General features: G+C 38.4%; 1 protein-coding gene across 27 annotated transcripts in view; it reads left to right on the forward strand.

Annotated features, from left to right (window-relative positions):
* Window positions 1-19,611, forward strand: part of rims1b (regulating synaptic membrane exocytosis 1b) — a 64,126-nt gene extending 44,515 nt beyond the window's left edge. For 7 of the 27 annotated variants that reach the window (XM_008406321.3, XM_081607603.1, XM_081607611.1 and 4 more), the window contains 15 exons: window positions 2,106-2,225; window positions 4,804-4,893; window positions 5,577-5,654; window positions 6,151-6,216; window positions 7,701-7,817; window positions 8,126-8,226; window positions 8,608-8,711; window positions 8,817-8,977; window positions 9,186-9,338; window positions 12,324-12,541; window positions 14,177-14,315; window positions 14,415-14,524; window positions 15,056-15,157; window positions 15,940-16,079; window positions 16,155-19,611. In XM_008406321.3, the coding sequence (XP_008404543.2) occupies window positions 2,106-2,225; window positions 4,804-4,893; window positions 5,577-5,654; window positions 6,151-6,216; window positions 7,701-7,817; window positions 8,126-8,226; window positions 8,608-8,711; window positions 8,817-8,977; window positions 9,186-9,338; window positions 12,324-12,541; window positions 14,177-14,315; window positions 14,415-14,524; window positions 15,056-15,157; window positions 15,940-16,079; window positions 16,155-16,373 (1,918 nt within the window). In that variant the 3' untranslated portion in view covers window positions 16,374-19,611. The other 20 variants (XM_081607617.1, XM_081607637.1, XM_081607647.1 and 17 more) reach the window with 11 other exon arrangements.
* The last annotated feature ends 259 nt before the right edge of the window (window positions 19,612-19,870 follow it).

The following is a 19,870-nucleotide window of genomic DNA, read 5'->3' on the forward strand; positions in this document are numbered from 1 at the left end:
TGGAAAACTAATTGTCAGTGAAACACACATGTTCAAAACATGTTCACATGTTCTATACCATCTTACCTGGAGTTGTATGTTAGAGAGCTGAAACGAAATGAGGCAATGAGGTCTCCATTTAGCTTTGGTTAACTTAGCAACGGGATGCAATCATACAAACCAAGAACTCTTCAGTTCTTGATTTCATCAGTTAAGAACCAAAATATAACCACAAAGAAATGGAGACGAGTATCTGAGAAAATATATAAAGTATAATATAGCAAGTATGAGAATAATTGTGAAACATTTCTTTCAAACAAGACAAGATGCTAAAATTGAATTCGAAAAGCCAGAGATATATGGCGCTACAGGCAGTGTCACGCAGGTCTGAAGGCAAAGCTTGCTAAGCGTAGTCATTGCACTTATAGATATTGACTGTGGTATTCATTTCCATACGCTTAGCTTTTCCATTTTTTCATATCTGACTCAGCGTAAAATTAATCTGTCATCATCTGCACTACTGTACTCATAGCTACATAACTACCATGAGGCAAAAACTCTCATATTGAACAGAATAAACTTCCCAGCTATAACCTTTTAAATTATATGTACATAGATTATACAAATCTACAGCACTGTGGTTTTCTCTCAAGAAATAGATTCTATTATGTAATAAGCATTACACATAATCTCCAACTAGATAAACTATCTCTCTGCCTTTATGTAATGAAATCCTTGCTCTTATGTTGCAGATGGAATTTAGTTTAGCTTACGTTTCATTTAGTATTTCCTTTATCTTAAAAATCTGAAGGCGATCTGAGCTTACAGAAAACTCACCTGCACTGAGTAATATGTCATGTAGCTACAGTGCTGGTTTCCCCCTGATCATAAAGCAAATGTTATTGTCAGACAACCTGGAAGAATACAAATAAACAATTTTCAAATGAGGATTTAATTTATACAGTGGAAAACTTAACAAAATCAGTCTAGCCCTAAATGAAAAAGCAATCTTCTTTCAAAATTGGTTGTTCTACCTGTGGTGGCAAGGAAATGTTTACACCACTGTGAAGTGGTGTAAACTGCTACAGCCTCTCAGTCATATTTAAGTTAAAACTTTGACTAGGTAGAGTTTAGATTTATGACCTTCCACAGTCAATTAAATATGTAGTAATCTTGGTAGCATTGACAAGCAGGGTGTGTGAGCAAGTTTTATTTTGATGCATTCATGTGCTTCCACCAGTTTGCCTTAGAAGTATTATAATCAAGAGTGGAAGGGAGAAGAAGACCATTGTGTAAGTCGATATAGAGGAGGGAGCTTCTGGATGTTGATGCTTTAAGGTTTATAAGGTGTCCTGAGATGTGCAATAGATGTGACTAAAATCTCAAACCCTGATCCCCATAGTCCTCTAGGGGAGCAAGTCCTTTCTGTGGGGAGCAAAGATTGGGGGATGCTGCTTTACATATTGTTCTGGGTTCGTTTTTAACCTCCTGAATTAGTTTGCAATGTGCTCTTAGAATAATTTTATGAAGCCTCCTGTTCCTAGGAAAATGTATCACTTTTCTATGATTTCTCAATTTCTGGACTGTGGCTGTAATTGCATTTTCCAGGTAGATTTCAATTACGTTTTTCTCATCTGTTCCTGAATTGCTTCAGATTGTGGGTATAATGCTTTCTGTAATCTTTTAAGGGACTTCTTAATTGTGGATGCCTGGATCTCTGTGTGGCTTGCATAGTTGAACTCAGCTTTCCAAAAAATGTAGCTAATCACAGTTATCTCATGATTTAACAAGGGAATGGTATGGTTCACATTGCGGCAGGTTGGTTTGGCTTGTTGCTTTTTCCTCAGTAAATAAAATTACTTTAGTCTGATACTGAAATTGGTTTGATGATCTGATGCATTTAGGTGCAAAGAACCCCCCGCCCCAAAAAAGCAACAACAAAAAAAAGCCTGCTTTATCAGTAAGAAGGCAACATTTGTTCAGTGCGCTTTAAGCTTGATGTTGTGATGCAGATTTTCATTTCTTAGCCCCACCTTTGTGTGTTTAGTTGCTGTTTCACTCTGTCACTTGCATGTGTCATTTTGTTTTCCTTTGCCTTTCTTTGCATGCGGGTGTTTGGCACCCAGCTCCACCCTCCCTGCATGCCTAAAGAGTAAGCCATACACCAGACAAGAGGGGGGCGGCATCTTGCCTCGTAGCATCCTCACACACCGTGTTCTCAGGTTCACAGACGAGGTTACGGTTAGGTAAGAACAGAGCGAATTTCACACATTTCCACTCTCATTCAGTCTGAAACATGGTTTTACTCTCGACTGACGGCTAATTCTAACATGTGAAGCATTACACCAGTTTTAAATTAGTGATCTACTTTTGCAATTAACAGTACATTAAAAGAAATCTGCACACAGCTTTTAAAATGCGAGGTTTTTGTGATTTAAAGAAGTTAAATCAAGATAAACCATTTCATTTTCCCTCTTTAAATATTAGCTATGACCTGTAAAACTCAAAGGAAAAAATATACTAAAGCTGTTAAGGAGAGATATAGATTGTTAACCAAACAATACTGTGTTTGGTTAAGTTTGTACACTCTTTTAAAGTTGTACATGTGGCTTTGCTCAGGATCACCCACCATATTTAGACTAAACACTTGGCATCTTGTAGAACGCCTCTGGTCAAGCTCAAATATGTGTGGTCTAGTAGGTTTTTCCTTAAACTTCCTGACAACTCATTCCAAAAATTGAACACACAGGCACAGAGTGAAGCATGGGGGTGGTAGCATAATGCTTTGTCATGTTTTTATTTTCTAGCTTGGACTGAAGTCTTAGTTAGGATGGAGAGAGTAATGAACAATTTAAAAAAGAAAAATGTTTTGCCACAAAACTTCCAAGGTTCTAAGACAGCTGACAATAAAAAATATACATTTTTCAGCACAAAGATGAATGTAAGCACATATCCAAATCAAGAGTAAAATTCAGCATTTGAAATGCTGAAATTGAATCAAAAGTTGTTTCAATCAGGTAAATTTCTGTTTCCGTTTTTCTCAAAAAGATGTAAGTTAATGTTTTAATTGAGTTTTACAGGTTAATGTCACCTTAAAAGTGGAAGGACTTCTGAAATGGTTTACCGTATACTTACTAAATGTTTTATTTCTATATTTGTTTATTACATCACACAAACTTTGCACTGCAATTGGATGTATAGGTAAATTACTTGTGTTGAGATTTAAACAAATCATTATCTAATAACATCTACAACTAGTATTTAGATTTAAGATGAGCAGATTTAGATTTTTTGCTTTGAACATCAAAACATCTGGCTAAGTGGAAATAAATTTCTTCCTACAGGCCTAATTCGTACCAGTACTTAAGACAAGAAAAACAAACGCTAAGACAGAAGCAGTAATTTTTTTTGGACACAAAAATTGAGAGACAAGAAATGAGATGATGAAAACGTAAGCAGGGAACCCATGAAATCTTAGGCAGCTTTGTCTTACCTCTTTTTTTTTTTACCTTTTTTTTTACCACCATGAACTCCATTTATAATGTGAAAAAATGGAAGATGTTAAAAACAAGGCTGCAAATTTGGAATGTATTAATCCCAATATTTATTAGAATAAAACTTACAACAATTACTATATTATGACTCTAAAGTTTTAGCGATCGTGAAGAGCTATTTCATTCAAAATAGAAAAAGAAATAATGTTGTTAATAAATATTCAATCAAATAAATGAATGTCCCCTATGACATAAAAAATATATTTATTAAAAGGATTTTTTTGCTGCCAAAAGTGGAGGTAAGCCCTGAAACTCACAAAATAAAGATCACAAATTAAGTCTGTTATGAAATACATAATGAAATAAAAATGTGATTGACAAAATAATCTATGCATTAAAAATATACATTGTTTTTATTTTATCAGGGCATATATCCACTTTTTGGAGTGTTTATTATTTATTTATTAATAACAGTATTTATGTTTATAATGCTGTATAAAACGACCATTCACTGTTGCTGCTTTTGGTTTAGAATGCAAACAATTAGATCATGTCGTACATTTTTTATTACTATGCAACCTGGAGACGTTTTTACTCAAGTTTATTTTGACACCATAATCTCATACGAGCCCATGAGTACTCATCATTGCTGCTACTTCAGGGTTAATTAAGGTGAATAAAAGAAACTATTCAACTGAACCCCAGCTTAAATTTGTTGGTTTGTTTTTCTCTCCTTTTGTGGAAATGCATTTGTTTTTATGTGTTGTGTTATTTGCATTTGTAAATTGCATTTGTTGATTCAAACATGATCCAATTACTTCTCAGTTTGCCTGTTTCCATGTCGCTGCATGTTCTTTGTTTAGTTGCAGGATTGCCACTTCCAACATTTAGGTCATGCGATGTAATACGATGGCATCCATTTAAAGCCACTTGATGTCAGAAAGTGAAATGGGACAAACACACAGACGTATACAAATATCTGTGAACCAATTATGAACTCATACAAACCAATCATTCTGCCTCTGACACCTGGTTTCCATGGTAACTCATCAGCCTACCATCTCAGTGATCTCCCAGCATTTGGTTGCTAGGAATGACTTGCTATGATAAGTGTAGCAACAGAGCCATTACATGTTTCTGTGCCGTCTGATTCTACCTCTCCCCCCCACACCACCTTCTTAAATCTCTGCCTGTCCTTTCTCTCTTCTTCCTGTATTTTAATAAAACACTCTACTCTTTATCATCACACATTGTATCTAGCTGATCTTGTTTTGTTTTTTTTTATCTCTGTTTCTCTGCCTTGCTTTGCTGCCATTTTGTGGCGTTGCAGCGACCTGCAGCCGTCCCTGGACAGAGTGAGGAGTGCCAGCACCACATGTCTGAGACCAGACACCAACTTTCACTCCTCTGACAGAGACAGGTATCCGACAAAAAATGTGCAACGTGCGACTCGGGCAGCTCTACAGTGACTTTTACATGTGTGTGTTTACGAGGATGGTGTGATCCAGTATTTATTGTTTTAAAGATTCTCCATGTTTTCACTCCATCTCATAACATGTACATGTGCCCTTCTCCCTCATAACTATGTATTTTCTCTCCAAACGTTCACAAGAATGCTTTATGACGAATATGAAAAACCTTTCTCTCCATGCAACTGGCATCTGTGGATGCCAATTGGTCCAGATTAACCTTTACAGAAATAGTAGCTGCGGAATTTAAATACTTACTTACACTTTCCCAACATTGTGGAATTGAAGAACTGAAGAATCGTAAAGTTGGGGTTTTATAGCAAAACTAATTTGTTTCAACATGATTTCAGTCCTACATTTTGCTGTGGAAAGTTATCTCAGTCCTTCAGATATAATTTTCAGATTATGTGTTCACATGTAAATGAGCTGGTATGAAAATTCCAAAGTACAGACAAACACATACGATGAACTTTTTCTCAAGTAGTCCTGATGTTCTGTGTGACTACAGATGGCTTATGTCTCTTCTAGCTTTCTGATACTGTGCCATGAAGTGTGCAGTACATTCATGGCCTTTACTAACAAAATCTCCTGGTGTTCTCACCCTGGAACGCTCCTCCTTCTCCTACCCCTCTAGGTGCTCCAATTCTTTGCCCCGCAGGACTCCCCCAAGCCCCAGGATCTTAGTAGAGCATGTGGCCCCAGAGGAAGAGAGGTATACCAGGCCTGCCCTCCCATCTGCTTTCTCCCTACTTCTTGCTTCTGCTTTTCTTTGCTGCTCAAACCTCCTTGACTTTTTCCGTCTGGAAGCATTTCCTATTGCTTAGAGCTCAAACTTGATATCGCAAACCTTGCGATCGATGCTGTTTCGTTTCCCTTTCTCGTAAAGACTTGTGCTCTGAAGCTGTGCAATTCCATATTTATTCTGCTGCAGCTGCTTCTCTGCTGAACTCCCACTGTCATTTTCAACACTACTTTGGCTTTAAAGCACTTTATTTGGTACGACATTGTTATTAGGGAAGAAAAAGAGTTTACATGATGTGCAGTTCTCAGTTAAATTGCTTTCATAATCCTCCCTAAAGAAGTACAGCATCAGTTTTGGGATCTTAGTTTTTTTTTAATCCTCAGGCAACATTCAGTGCACATATAAGCGGTGACTGCTTTCCACACACTTTCTTTGTCTTCCTCTATGTTTTTGGTTGTCAAAACAGGGAGAGTATTAATTCATCCAGTCTAAACTGTCTCTGGGAAAGCAGAAAGTGTCTTGAATTGGACAGGTAAGGTCATTTTTGTATTCCAAGATTCATTCATTCATTTGATCAGTTTCCTCTCCTCTCATTTTTATCATCACTTCATTCTTAATGACTACGAGCATCTAAACTGCTTGGTGAGATCTTTAAGGATGCAGCACTACATATGACGTTGAATTGCCCCAGGCAATCAGCGCAAAATCAGTGTGATATAAATCATTTTCAACAAGCCATCTTAAAAAAAATGTAAACTCCTTTTACGTTTACATATATTTTACTTTTTTTTTTTAGAGATGCTTGCCTCATAAACTATCAGAAACAAACTTCCAATATTTTTTAAAATGTTTTGAATCTAAATCTGCCATAAGTGTGAATAATTGTGGGCTTAATAGTAATTAAAATGAAATTTACTGTTTATTCAAAGTTTTATTCATCAGATTTTGGCAGCCTTTATAACGTTAATATCTTAATAGAAGGTTTTAGAACACAATTCTTTAACAAAGTCTAACAATTTTATTGTGTAATGTGATACAGTGCAATACAACATAATAAAATATAGTGGATCTACAACTGATCTCACAACTCCATGAATGTAAGAAGGTTTAGTGAGTGTGACAGACAAATAATGTGAGATGAATCAAAATTGCAGATATGAGATTAAAAAATACCCCCATGTCCCATTGTGTAGTTTGCATTCACAGGCAAACTGACATTTGATAGTGATATTAAGTGATGAGAGAGCAATTCATTTCATCGTGTAGTGGCAGTTCCCACCTTCAGGGAGCCTTCAGTTGTGTGTTTAGGTCATTTGCAGTTTAAACTCACATGCTGAATGTTTATAGCCATCTGTTGAACCCCAAGCAGCTCCTGGTATGTTTGGTGCAAATCATTATCAGATGGTCAGAGCTGGTACAAAATGGAGCAGCAGCCATAATGTTTTTTCCTGACTGATACCAAATTCATTTCTGATATTGTGGGCTTTGTTTTTGACTCTTTCTGATGTTATTTATAAGGACTATAGAGAATATTTGCTGTGGGTTCTGAGATGAGAGGTAGATGTTTTTAGTACAAAAAGTATATAAAAACGATTTTCAGAATCGTACACATCACACAATATGTCCCTTAAATGTTACAGATCTTTATCCAACTCAAAAAATTTGCCTTGAGGTTTACGCTGTTGGCTGATGCAAATATGGTGAAAGTGTTTCATTTTGTTGCAGTTAATAAAGTAGGAAAGTAGAATCTCAGTACAATCTTTACGCAATTGATTGGTGCATCTCTTGTAAAAAAAAACAACAAAAACAAACATCTGCTAGATCTGAATACTAATAGTCTTATCCTAATGTCTGTCAAATTATTTCTTAGTTCACAATAGCCAAAATCACAGTAACATGTATTTGCGGGGTTGTTGTATGAAAAACCTGAACCCAAGAGGAGTGAAACATTTTTCTTGAGGTATTTTTTTGCTCTCTTTAGACAGTTTGATATTCTTTTTTTTTATTTGCTGCCAGCAGTCGAATTCAGCCCACCTCTATCCTAAGGGGCAGTAGAAGAAGAGGGGGCCCCCTGAGGCCCTTTGTACAGACAGTGCTGTCAGGTTCCTGTCCTAACTCGCCGCGGCCGGACAGGTGCATGTTGTTACCTGTGTTGATCTTTTTCTCCCCCTATGTGTGCTTGTGTTCATGTTTTCAAGCAGGTATTTTTTGCCCCCATGTGCTCTTCTAGGATGTGTGTAGCCTTGACTGTGTAGAGAACATACCCAGAAAATTGTCTTTTACTCCCTTTCCTTCTCTCCTAACTTTATTGTCTGAACTTTTCTGCAGATGTCATTTTGTTGCTCCTGTGATTCCATTTTTAAATATGTCAATATTTAATTTTGGGACTGGACATGTGTCATCATTCCACCTGTTTTCTTGTCTTTGATGCTTATTGTTAGAGCACACCCACACGGCAGCCCTTCTCCTCCAACTGTGTTATCCGGTCGAAGGGGTCGGCAGCTTCCACAGCTCCCTGCGAAGAGCAGCAGCATAGAGCACGGTATGTTTCTCAAGCCATAATACAAAGCAAAACAGAAAAAAAATATACTAGCAGTTTAAAGCTACACCAAAGTCAACATTTGGCAATGAAGCTTTACATTAAGTTTATAAGTTAAGAGTGCTGCGCCTGGAGAATGTAAAATGATGCAAATATGTTGTTTTTATCTTTCATCAAATTTTTTTTTTATCCTTTGATTTTTAAATATATACTCTACTTTGGATTCACTTTGATCATATTGAAGATTTCTAATGCAAGGTCAAAATGGCATGAAAAAGATTTTTCTCTTTGTACATATGAGGGTTATCAATCAATATGTTTTTCAAGGTAACATTTTTTTTTACTCTCTTTTTAAAGCTTTATTTATCTTCTTATTTGTATCAGCCCTAGCAGTGGAGGAGCGAGCCCGGCAGCTGCCAATGAAAGTACATTCCTACCGGCCTTCAGCCTCCCACAACTCTCAAACAGACCTCAAGACCAAACGGGAGGTATGCATCTCCAACTCGTCTTCTTCTGATCACTCTTTCAGAATGTAGGTGTTTAATCCCTAGTTTGGCATAAATCAGATTAACCCGCCAGAGCTTTGATTGCAGATGTACGCAGAGCAGAGGCGCAGCAGTGACAACATGTCGGCCAGGTCTTCGGACAGCGACATGAGCGACGTGTCGGCTCTCTCCCGTGCCAGCAGTGCCTCTCGCCTCAGTAGCACCAGTTACATGTCTATACAATCAGAGCGGCCTGGAGGACGGCTCAGGTCAGTTTTTTTGGCGCGTGCTCTGGTCGCAATCTGAACAATATTTTACTTTTTTTTTTTTAACTGCATGCTAATCACAGTTTTTTTTTTTTCTGAATGCTGCATGCTTCCACTCCTCTGCATGATTCGCCTCCTCTGTGACACACATCTTTCACATACAAACAATCACGCAAACTCACCAAATGGGACAACTTAAAAACAAACTTAGATCAAAGTCTTTAGAGGAGGACAAAAACGACAGGAGGATATCGTGGGAGGTGAACGGAGAGGAGGAGAAAGAGAGGGAAGCAGGAAAGAGACGCTTCTCTCAGGAGTTGAAACGCAGAAGACACACGGTAGCAGGAGACACAAGGGAGTCCAGGTAACAATAATTCTCCACCTCCTCTAAAATCAATCTTTCCCTCCCTTATGACTGAGGAAAAAACACCACCGTTATGTAATTTACTGAATAACGTTGAACTGAACATAATTAAAATAGATTTGATTGTCTGCACATTAACACATTAAATATTGTTTGTAGGTTTACTATATTTGAATGAGTGGATGCAGTGATTTCCACCAGCGTCATGACGCTTTATCACACGTAGCTGTCCGAAAGCCTGATGATAAACAGCATCCAATGCTGAACTCAACTAATAAATTATCTGAAAATAAGCAAGAACTGAAGCGAAACTAAACATAAGCAAACCACGATTAGGTTCAGCTGACGTCAAGCTGATATAAAAAGGACATTTTGAACTCAAACACACACGCACCCCCCACACACACACGCACGCACACGCACACACACGCACACACACGCACACACACGCACACACACGCGCACACACACACACACACACACACACACACACACACACACACACACACACACACACACACACACACACACACACACACACACACACACACACACAGTGCTGGCTGACCAGAAGCAGGGCACTGACAGGGACAAATGACCCAATCCCAGTGGTCCTCCATGGGTCAGGTGGTGATGTAGTGCAGCTTATTAGCTGGCAAATATATTGAAGTCTGGGAAAGTGAGAGAAGGTGACCCTGTTCTTTACAGTCCAAACGATTTTATGGATAAGCAGAAACTCTCACACTTTAAAGAGTCAGATGTGAGAGGAGTCTGTTTGAGTGTGAAGACTTTAAACGATCCTTGTCTCAGCGCTTGTTCCTCTACTAATACGACTGCTGCTGAAAGAGCCGTTTCTTTAAACTTTACCATGTCGTCTTCAATATTGCAGACTAGCTCTGCATCACTTGCGTTCTTCTACACATTGTTCAGTTTTGATCTTTTATTTCAGGCCACCTTTTTCCACTTTTTCTGTGTCCTCTACAAGACTTGTGTGGCTAACTAGGCAATGTTCACCCACTTTAACTGGGGATCTAATTGGATGTATTCTGAAGGTAATCAGGCTGTTATTGTCTGTCTTCATGGATTCTGTTATCTGCTTCAGGACAGTTTGTTTGTCCAACTTCATGGAAGGAGAAGGAAACAGAGAAGACGTGGATTACACAATCACATACCACATTCACTTTTATTGTTTTTTTTGTATACAACCTTCCAACAACTATTCTTCTCTAATTGCCTGTGCAATTTACATTTTAAGTAATTGAATGTAATTTTTTTTTTTTTTTTTGCTTTATTTTTTTCTGAAAAAAAATTACGCATACCGGGGATTTCATTAGTGCCGAAGTGTTTGTTCTGGAATTTGACAAAATGAGACCATGGAAGATTATTTCAAAACCTCCATAAACCTAAATACCCACTTCATTCACAATTTGGCTGAAAAACAGACAAATCTGTTCTAAGAAAACTAAAAATAAATCTGATCATGCCATTCCAAAATTGTTTTCTTCTCATGAATTCATCTTTTTGATCATTTGGATGTACAATATGTTTGGCATCACTGTTATGCTGAAAATGTGAATCCCTCTTCATGTTCACTAGTCGACAACAGTAAGATTGGGGACAAAGTTGGATGGAATTTGGAACTTTATCTGCCTTGACAAAAACAGTATTTCCATCTACAGAAAAACAAATTATAAACATTCAGAAAAGAGCCACGAATAGCTGGACAGTCCTTTGGTATTTTCAGTGTTGCTGTTGGCCTTCCTGACCAGTTTTAGTCTCATAATCAGCTATTTTTCAATATATTTTTGTCCACTTCCCCTGACAGATACCTTTGTGCACTACATCTTTGTAAACATTAGTTATCTAAAAGAAGCAGATAAATAAAATAAATAAGAAAATCCAACAGGAACGTCTAAACTTTATTTCTATTCCTGTTGCTTTACTTTATTGCAGCTCTGAATTCAAAATGATTGAATTCTAAAAAGAAATCAAAACATGCTTCACCACAAGGTTATTGTAGTTTTTTTAAGCTTTTTTTCTTTTTCCACAAATAAACTATGTTTTTCTGTTGAATTGTACAAGATAATTGATCCACTATTTGCAGAAAAGGTTTTGAAATTATGAAACAAAGTGTCACTTTTTGACATAACAAAGCATGGCCTTTTAAATACTCTGCACTTTTGAGATCCACTGTATACACACTTAAAGTATCTTTGAGAGATTGAGCTAAATATTACAAAAATGCAAAAACTACATGTTTGCACTGAAATCATATTTTTCCTTTTGTCCGTGTGTTTATGTATTTGTGCTACCCCCCCACCCCCTGCATGTCTTAGATCCCTCCTTGCATGCCTTCTGTGCTGTGACTGCCCGGACCCTCTCCATCCTCAAGACCAGGACCTTCCCCTTCCATCCTACCCATCCTCTGCCAGAAATTCTCTAACTCCCCTGCAGGAGGCAGTGGAGAGGCCTCAAACCACACTCCCTCTTTCCTCCCTCTCCCCTGCTCCTCTCGGTCATTGGACTGTAGCTGTCAGGGAGCCGCTGGGAGCGGAAAGTCTGAGTGAAAGAGGCAGTGTGGCCGCGCTGTCCTGCAGCACACTGATGCCCTCCGAGGGGATCGACGTGCGCTGGCTCCTCCAAAACCCTAGGAGGCGGCACCGCTCACGTTACTGCTGCTGCTGCTGCTCATGTTTAGTGCAATGTTTAAGAAGAAACTTGAACTCATAACATCATGGCTTTTGGTTAATGAACACTCTTTTTCAGTCCTACCACAACTGTAAACTCGAGTTATATTCATTTAAAACAGAAGGTGTATTCCATTTGGTTCCCATTTGGCGTAATAAACAGAAGTTCACTTTCTGTTCTGCTCCTGCTGTTTTATGTTATCCCAGATTATTGGAATGTTATTACATACATTAATTAAGAGCCCACTCAATAACACCAACAAGGTCCTAGATTTATCCGGAGTCCTCTACCTTACAGTCGGCAGATGCGATCTTCTATGGGTCGGAACATGATGAAGAGCTCCAGTGTGAGCGGTGAGATCTACACGCAGGAGCGCACAGATGGCAGCCAATCAGACACCGCTTTGGGCACCGTAAGCGGCGGCAGCAAGAAGAGACGCTCCAGCATCAGCGCTCGCTTCGTGGCCATCGTCGGCAAGAACCGCAGCCGCAGCACCTCACAGATCAGCGACCCTGGTGAGTCACACATACAAACTGTTCAAACTTTGTATCACTATTGTCCTCTAAAACAGGATTACGTAGTCCTCAAGGTTTAGTTATAATTTGAATGCCTTGTCTTTGATCACCTGGACATCAGAAGAAATTTGGGGAATTATTCATAAAATTTAAAATTCCGATGAAAACAGTAGAAATTTTGTGGGTAGGGATTTGGATAACATTTATGTCATCATGTTGAGATTTTAGTCCCTGGGTATCTTCACAGTTTTATTCTTCACTGACAAAATTTGTTGTCAGCAACTGACTCAATATCAAGTTGTAAAAAGACACAAGTTTTCTATTGTTTTCCCTTAACCTTCATTTTTAATACTTTTTTGTTGTTTGGGGAGGGAGAAGAACAACTGTTGTATTTATTTAGAAGACTTCATTTAAGTTACATTTTAAGCTCTACAATGTTACTTAAATTATTGGAAATAATGATGATTTACAACATCCTAAATATTTGTTCTCTTGATGATTTTTTCCTGACAAATTAAAACATGCTTTAGTCCAGACCCAGAAAATTTTAAGTGCTCTTTCCTTCCGAAGAAGACAAAATCTTCTCCTGCCTTAGAGTTTAAATGTCCAGCATCCACTCTTTTCACTCAGGGTATGCTTTTAATAGCTTTTTATGTTCCTGGCATAAAAAGCTATTAAAAAGCACTTGGCCTGGGGGGGGGAGCAGTCGGAGGTTGGTTCTCCTACTTTCGCTGTTTCATCTCTGATGTAAAGATGGGAGAAAAAAGAGAGAGAGAGAGAGACGGGACAGAGTCCAACACTAATTCATAAAAAAATCTATTTTGGTCATGATGGATGACAGCAACGTCAGGTAAGGCTGTAACCTCGTTTTGCTGGATTCATATGGTCAAAGCTGAGCTTTATCCTCCAGCTATTTCATGCTATTTGACGTTTTGCGACTAACGGACTGTTTTGATTTGCAACTCGTAGAATGAACTAGAATCTAAATTAGTTTATTCAAATGTATTGCTGCGTATTTAATGTCTGTCTTCTGTTGTGTAAATTAAATGGTAGCAACATTCACGTCCCTTATACACTTTTGTATTGAATCTGTAAAATGTTATAGATCTTATTGGGATTTTGTGTTATAGATCAACACAAAGTAGGGCATAATTCTGAAGTGAAAGGAAAAGGAGATGTGGCATTCAAATAATAAAAATCTGACATGTGAAAATGTTCAAGGAGTGGGAATACTGCAGCTTTTTACTGTAGGTATTGTGGTTTATTTTGTTTTGTTTAATATGTATATTCCCTGGATTACAAGGATTGTACATGTACAAGTAGAAAATCAGAGAATTAGGCTTGAAAGATGTTGGAAAAATGTTGCGTTTTTGTCATTTACAAACATGTTCTGCGGTATTAAAATATTGTTTCAAAAGAGATTTACGCACAAAGTTCATGCCTTCGGTCCAAAGCATGGGCTGAAATGTTCATGCAACAATTTTAATCAAAACGGCAGACTAGGATCATTCTGGATCAGTCTCTCTGCCTGACCTCGGGAGCTTATGTTTATCTGTTGCGTTGAATTCGAAGGCCATAAACTGTTGGATTAAAAGTTTTTTGCTCTTGCCTCTTTTCTATCTTTTTTTTTTCTAGAGGGGAAGACTAAAAAGGAAAAGGGCATTCAGAGGAGCACAGAGACTGGCATGGCCGTGGAGCTTTCCAGGAACATGAGCCGCCAGCCCAGCAGGGAGTCCAACAACGGCAGCATGAACAGCTGCAACTCTGAGGGAAAGTGAGTAAACTACAAATCTCCTCCTGAAAAACAGATGAAATTTATCTGAACTTCACAAAAAACAAGTTTGCTCTGTTTTGTTTGTGTTTTCTGTATTAGTTTCTGTGTTAGTTTAAATCTGGGTGCCAGCAGCCAGTTCAGCGATTTCCTGGATGGACTGGGACCAGCACAGTTGGTGGGCAGGCAAACTCTGGCTACTCCTGCCATAGGTACTAAATTGTAACACTTGTCTCTGCTGTTGTCTATATATTCAGCTTATTATTTCTCTTCTCATTTATTTGTCCCATCTATGATATAAATTGCTCTCTCTCCTCCCATTGCTATAAGTCTTTCGCATCTTGTCTACCTGTCTTTTCTTCCTCTCTCATAACTAACTTTGTTAGTTTTTAAATATATTTTAAATATTTTTTGTTTATTTAAATATGTGTAGTTCTTTGTTCAGTTCTAATTTAGTTTTTAATTATTTGTTTTGTTTTTCTAAAGATTTTTTTTTCCATTTGGTTATTTTTTGACGATACCTACTATCAGTTGTCTCGTGTTTATTTAGACATATAGATGTCTTTTTCTCTGTCCAGTCATTAACCACTTCAGGAGCTTCCCATTGTCTTAGCAAAGCTCTGAGGTGACAGCTTAGCTGCTGTCCTGTTTAGTCTGGGTTCACAGCATCACATCATTGTCTCCTTTTATCATTTGAACCACTTGTCGTTCCTCTCAGCAAGCGTTGCTCTCTCATTACTCAGGTGACATTCAGATTGGAATGATAGAGAAAAAAGGGCAGCTGGAGGTGGAGGTCATCAGAGCTCGAGGACTCGTACAAAAGCCAGGATCCAAATCTCTGCCTGGTAAGAACCTGCATCTGTTAACACCCAGCTACTGCTTCTGCAGATGATTTGCAGAGGTGCCCTGTACTCAGGGCTAAAGAAGCAATGGCTGCTTCTTTAGCCCTGAGTACAGGGCACCTCTGCTGCTTCTAAAGAAGCAATGGCTGCTTCTTTAGCCCTGATCCAAAAACTCTCTTTTTTTGACTTTGTTTGCTGATTGTTTGCAAAGCCGTTTTTTTGCTCAGAGTCGTATGATAAAACTCAAATAGCAGCTGGTACATCAAGTGTTTTGGTACTGCCAAGAACTCTTTTGAGTTTGCATTTGTGAAAACTGACGTTTTTTGTTTTTTTTTCATTCTTCTTAGCCAGTTGCTCAAGCCCAGTCATAATGAGTATGGGGGACATTTGTGAGCACACAGAGTAAAGAGTGCCGAATGCAAATGCATGGCACACCTTTCAGACTGTTAATTTTAAAAACCAGTTGAAAATCCTGTATTTAACAATTGTGTACTCATTTGTGTTGGTCTTTCACATTAAATCCCAATAACATTGAAGGGTGTGACCGTGACATTCCAAAATATGAAAAAACTTCAATATGCATTTTGCGAGACACTGTTGGTCCTCTGCTCTCTTTTGCTTTGCAATGTTTATATGATCTGAATACAAACAATTTTTTTTCTTTTTCTTTTTTCTTCCAATTAGACAAAAACCAGTTTTATTTATTTATTTATTTTTTATTTTTTTGGGAAAATCTGGATCATCTTGTATTTTCAGACCATTTTATTGTTTTTTCTATTCTTTAGCTCCATATGTCAAAGTCTACCTGCTGAATAATGGAGCATATGTAGCCAAAAAGAAAACTAAGATTGCACGGAAAACACTTGACCCCCTGTACCAGCAAGCACTGCTGTTTGAGGAGAGCCCACAGGGGAAAGTCCTACAGGTGAGTGCCATATTTTGTTTCCCCTCTTCATCACATGATTGAGCTGAGTAGCTTAAAGCACATCTTCTCCCTCAGGTTATCGTCTGGGGTGACTATGGCAGGATGGACCATAAAAGTTTCATGGGAGTTTCACAGATCCTACTGGATGAGTTAGACTTGTCAAACACAGTCATTGGTTGGTACAAGCTGTTCCCTCCGTCCTCTTTGGTCGATCCGACGCTGGCATCCCTGACGCGGAGAGCTTCCCAATCATCTCTTGACAGCTCCTCGGGACCGCCTGGTGTTCGAACCTAGTGGACCAACAGTGCTACACTATCCCTTGAAGGAAAGGGGAAAAAAAATTAAAAAAACTTAAGGAAAGAAACTGAAGAGAGGCCCATACAATAAAAGGTAGAAACATAGAACAACAACAATCAGAACCGGTCACAGCGAGAAAGCTTTGTTGAAATCTGACAATCACTCCTGCCGCAGTTATTTTTGTCTGTCGTAGGGAGCGTCATATTTCGGTGTTTCGTTTCCATTCAAAGAAAAATCTCATGGTTTATCTCTTGCTCTCCGGTCGGAATATGATAGCTGTGAGTGTCGGTGAATCAAAAAGAAACAGGGTGGTTTTTAACCGAATCAACCTAGCAAAGAAATGTACGTAAGCATTGGAATGTATGGCCTCGTGACAGAGGTAAAATCCCTTCGCTGACTGCAGGGGGCGCAGTCCTTTCTGCAGCGGCCTCCTCCAGAAGCCCATCAGACTGCCGGTACTCCTGCTCTCTCTCTCTCCCCGTCAGGATGCCGCCCTGCCCTCCCCCGCATGGGTGTTCAGTCTGGAAGCACAGGGCTTTCTTCTGGTGCCTAGATCACTGGTCCCTTTCTTTGTCAAGATATTCTCTTTTCAACATGTTTACCATGGCTACTCTTGGGCCATAGTCTTTTAAGAGTGAATTCTGTGGCGTTCCTTTCTTTCCTTTTGTTACTACAGGCACAAAATGTTTTTGCAGTGTGCAAAATGTTCATGATAATGTGGTCAGTCTGAAGTGTGCATGATGAAAAAAAGAGATTTTTAAAGGACACAAAATTTAGTCTGCAGCTCTTCTCCGGGATGATAGGTAATAATAACGGATGGTCCACCATTTTGCCTCTGTTCTTTCACTGAGTTCACCTGGAAATTTCCTGGGTGGAACAATGGAGATCTTGCTGCACGTTGTAAAGCCTCATTTGTCAAATACTGAAATAGATTTGGGTGCAGAAGTTGTAGAAGAATTCCCACATGTGACCCGTGAAACTGTAAGAATCCTTGACAATTCAACCTAATACTGATAATCCTGGTGGCTGGAGAGCATCATTAAATTGTCTAATTCAATTTTTTTATTTTATTTTAAAGTTGCAGCCTCACCAAAGGGATGGTAAACCATGAAAAAAACAAATTTCTCCAAGGGGAATACATTCCTGCAAATGCCGTGTCACGCATTTTCGTTTTAATTATTCTTTCCAAACATAAGTATTGAACAGTCACCCATTAGACATGCAGCATGTGGTCCACTCTGCCATAAACAGCCCTTTGACCCGTATCAGTTCATCACATGGCAGAGCACCACATTAAACGTGACTGTCCAGCGCAGTGTTGCTCAGAGCTGCGCGGGTTAAAATGAGTTCCCACACTTTCTTGGATATGTATTGCAGAGATCCTCCTGCTGATCCAAACCGACGTCCCCTTAAGAAGCTCAAAGTGTCCCTCACGGAACCTCATGTCTTTTTGTTTACAATGTATTTTTTTGCAAATTTTAGGAGAAGAAATGCAGAAACAGACAGGAAAATCCTGAAAAATCTGGCATTCATTCCCCTAAACCCTCTCCTTTCTCGGAGATGCAGCAAACCTCCTAATGATCCTCCAAGAGCGTTGCCAAGGAAATGAGCCGAGAATGGAGGCAAATTGTTGGACCGAAGCAGTGACATGTCTTAGATTTTTACACCCGATAATGAGATCAATGTTCAACCACTTGTCTTTGTTTGATTGTGTTGTAGGGGGTTGACAAATAAATCAAGGTTATGTCACTTTGAAATGTCCAAGAGATAGAGTATCACCGTCAGATAAAAAATAAATAAATGCTATTGTTCACCTATGCCAGAGCTAGATTGGACCACGTAACTTTTCACATTTCTGAGGGAGTGCCTTCCCTCACCCCAGCACGTTAAAAGGTTTTTATTCAAACCTTAGTTTATCTTGTTTTTAATACAAGCACAAAAGCTTGATTTTTTACTAGAAAAAGTTTAACTTTTCAAAAAAACAAAACAAACAAAACAAAACATGTAGTTATGAAAAAGGAAAAAAAAAAAAAGCAACAATCCCGTTGGTTCAGGTTACTTATTTTGTCTTGAAGCAGAAAAGAAGAATAGATCGCAGTTTCCTCATGCATCTATGCGAACATGAAAGTCGGGACACCAACACTCATCTGCCAGTCTTGTCTGCAGACACCTCCCGCCACCACGTGAGGAGGGGCCGGCATGACTTGGGAATGCGTTCCAAGCTGCATGCACTTCTTTTTCTTTTTCCTTTCTTTTTCTTTTTTTTTTCCTTCTTTTTTTGTAAAACCGATACAGGAAAAAAAAAAGACACTGACCTTGACGCGTGTTAGTTCCACGTACTGTAGGGCCGCTTGTATGTTGCATGCAGTTGTACAGTTTTGCTCGTACTTGAATATTAAAGAGATAAAAACCAAGAAGCCATTCCCATATCGCAAAAGACATTTGAACTCAGCTGGAGTCTGTTCCACGTCCCTCTGTCTGGTGCTGAATGTCTTTCAAACTGAAACCCGAGATTATGCTGATGTCTTTCCCTGATCCTCTAGAAGATGTACTGTACTGTACAGTCATACTGAGCAGAGCTCACAGCCCCTCTTACTATTATTATTATTATTATTATTCCACTTCACAGTATACCTCACAGGGGGCTGAGGTGATGTATGAATAAATATGTACAAATAACATCAAAACTATATGGAGATAATTATGTTTTAAAATAATTTCAGATATGGTGACACGTGGGCTTTTAAGTTATACAGCAAATAAACAGAGAATCATATTATTCAACAGCCGACTATCGATTACTGTAAAAGGGGCCAAGTCATTTAAGTGGTAATAACACTACATACGATTAGGGACCATGCAGATGGACGCATCGAGGTAATGGGTTACAAGGTGTTATACAGTCTGAACACTGAAACCGAAAGGGCCAAGTTCAATCCCTCTTCACAAGCGTTTTCTTTGCATCGTCTGGTGAAGCCCCCCACCACCCTCCTCCTCTCCCTCAACACCTTTCTTTTTGTCAGTATTAACAGGAGAGAGAGAAAAAAAATTGATAATTGTTTACAATCTTCTGTGTTCCACTGAAGCAATGAGAAAATTAGAATAGTAAAGCATTCACTGCAACAATTATTGTTTGTATAACAGATGTGGCTCAAATGATGTGTATGTTTTATATATCAAAAAAAAAGTTCATTTTTATTATTTACAAATAAAAAAACGAATGTGTGGAAAAAAATCTGTATCGTTTGAGTTTTTGCCAAGCGTAATTGTTCTGTCGCCAATATTTAGCCATCTTAAAATGAGACGTGTATTGTCACTTAACTTTTTGAAGTTGATCAGTGTAAAATTATTTACACTGATAAATAATTTTATCAGTGTAAAATTATTTTTACACTGATATATATATAGGATATATATATAGGATATATATATATATATCCTATATATATAGGAAATATATATATATCCTATATATATATATCCATATATATAGG

Source organism: Poecilia reticulata, chromosome 1 (assembly GCF_904066995.2).
Source record: "Poecilia reticulata chromosome 1, P_reticulata-male-v2, whole genome shotgun sequence".
Classification (NCBI taxonomy): Eukaryota; Metazoa; Chordata; class Actinopteri; order Cyprinodontiformes; family Poeciliidae; genus Poecilia; species Poecilia reticulata.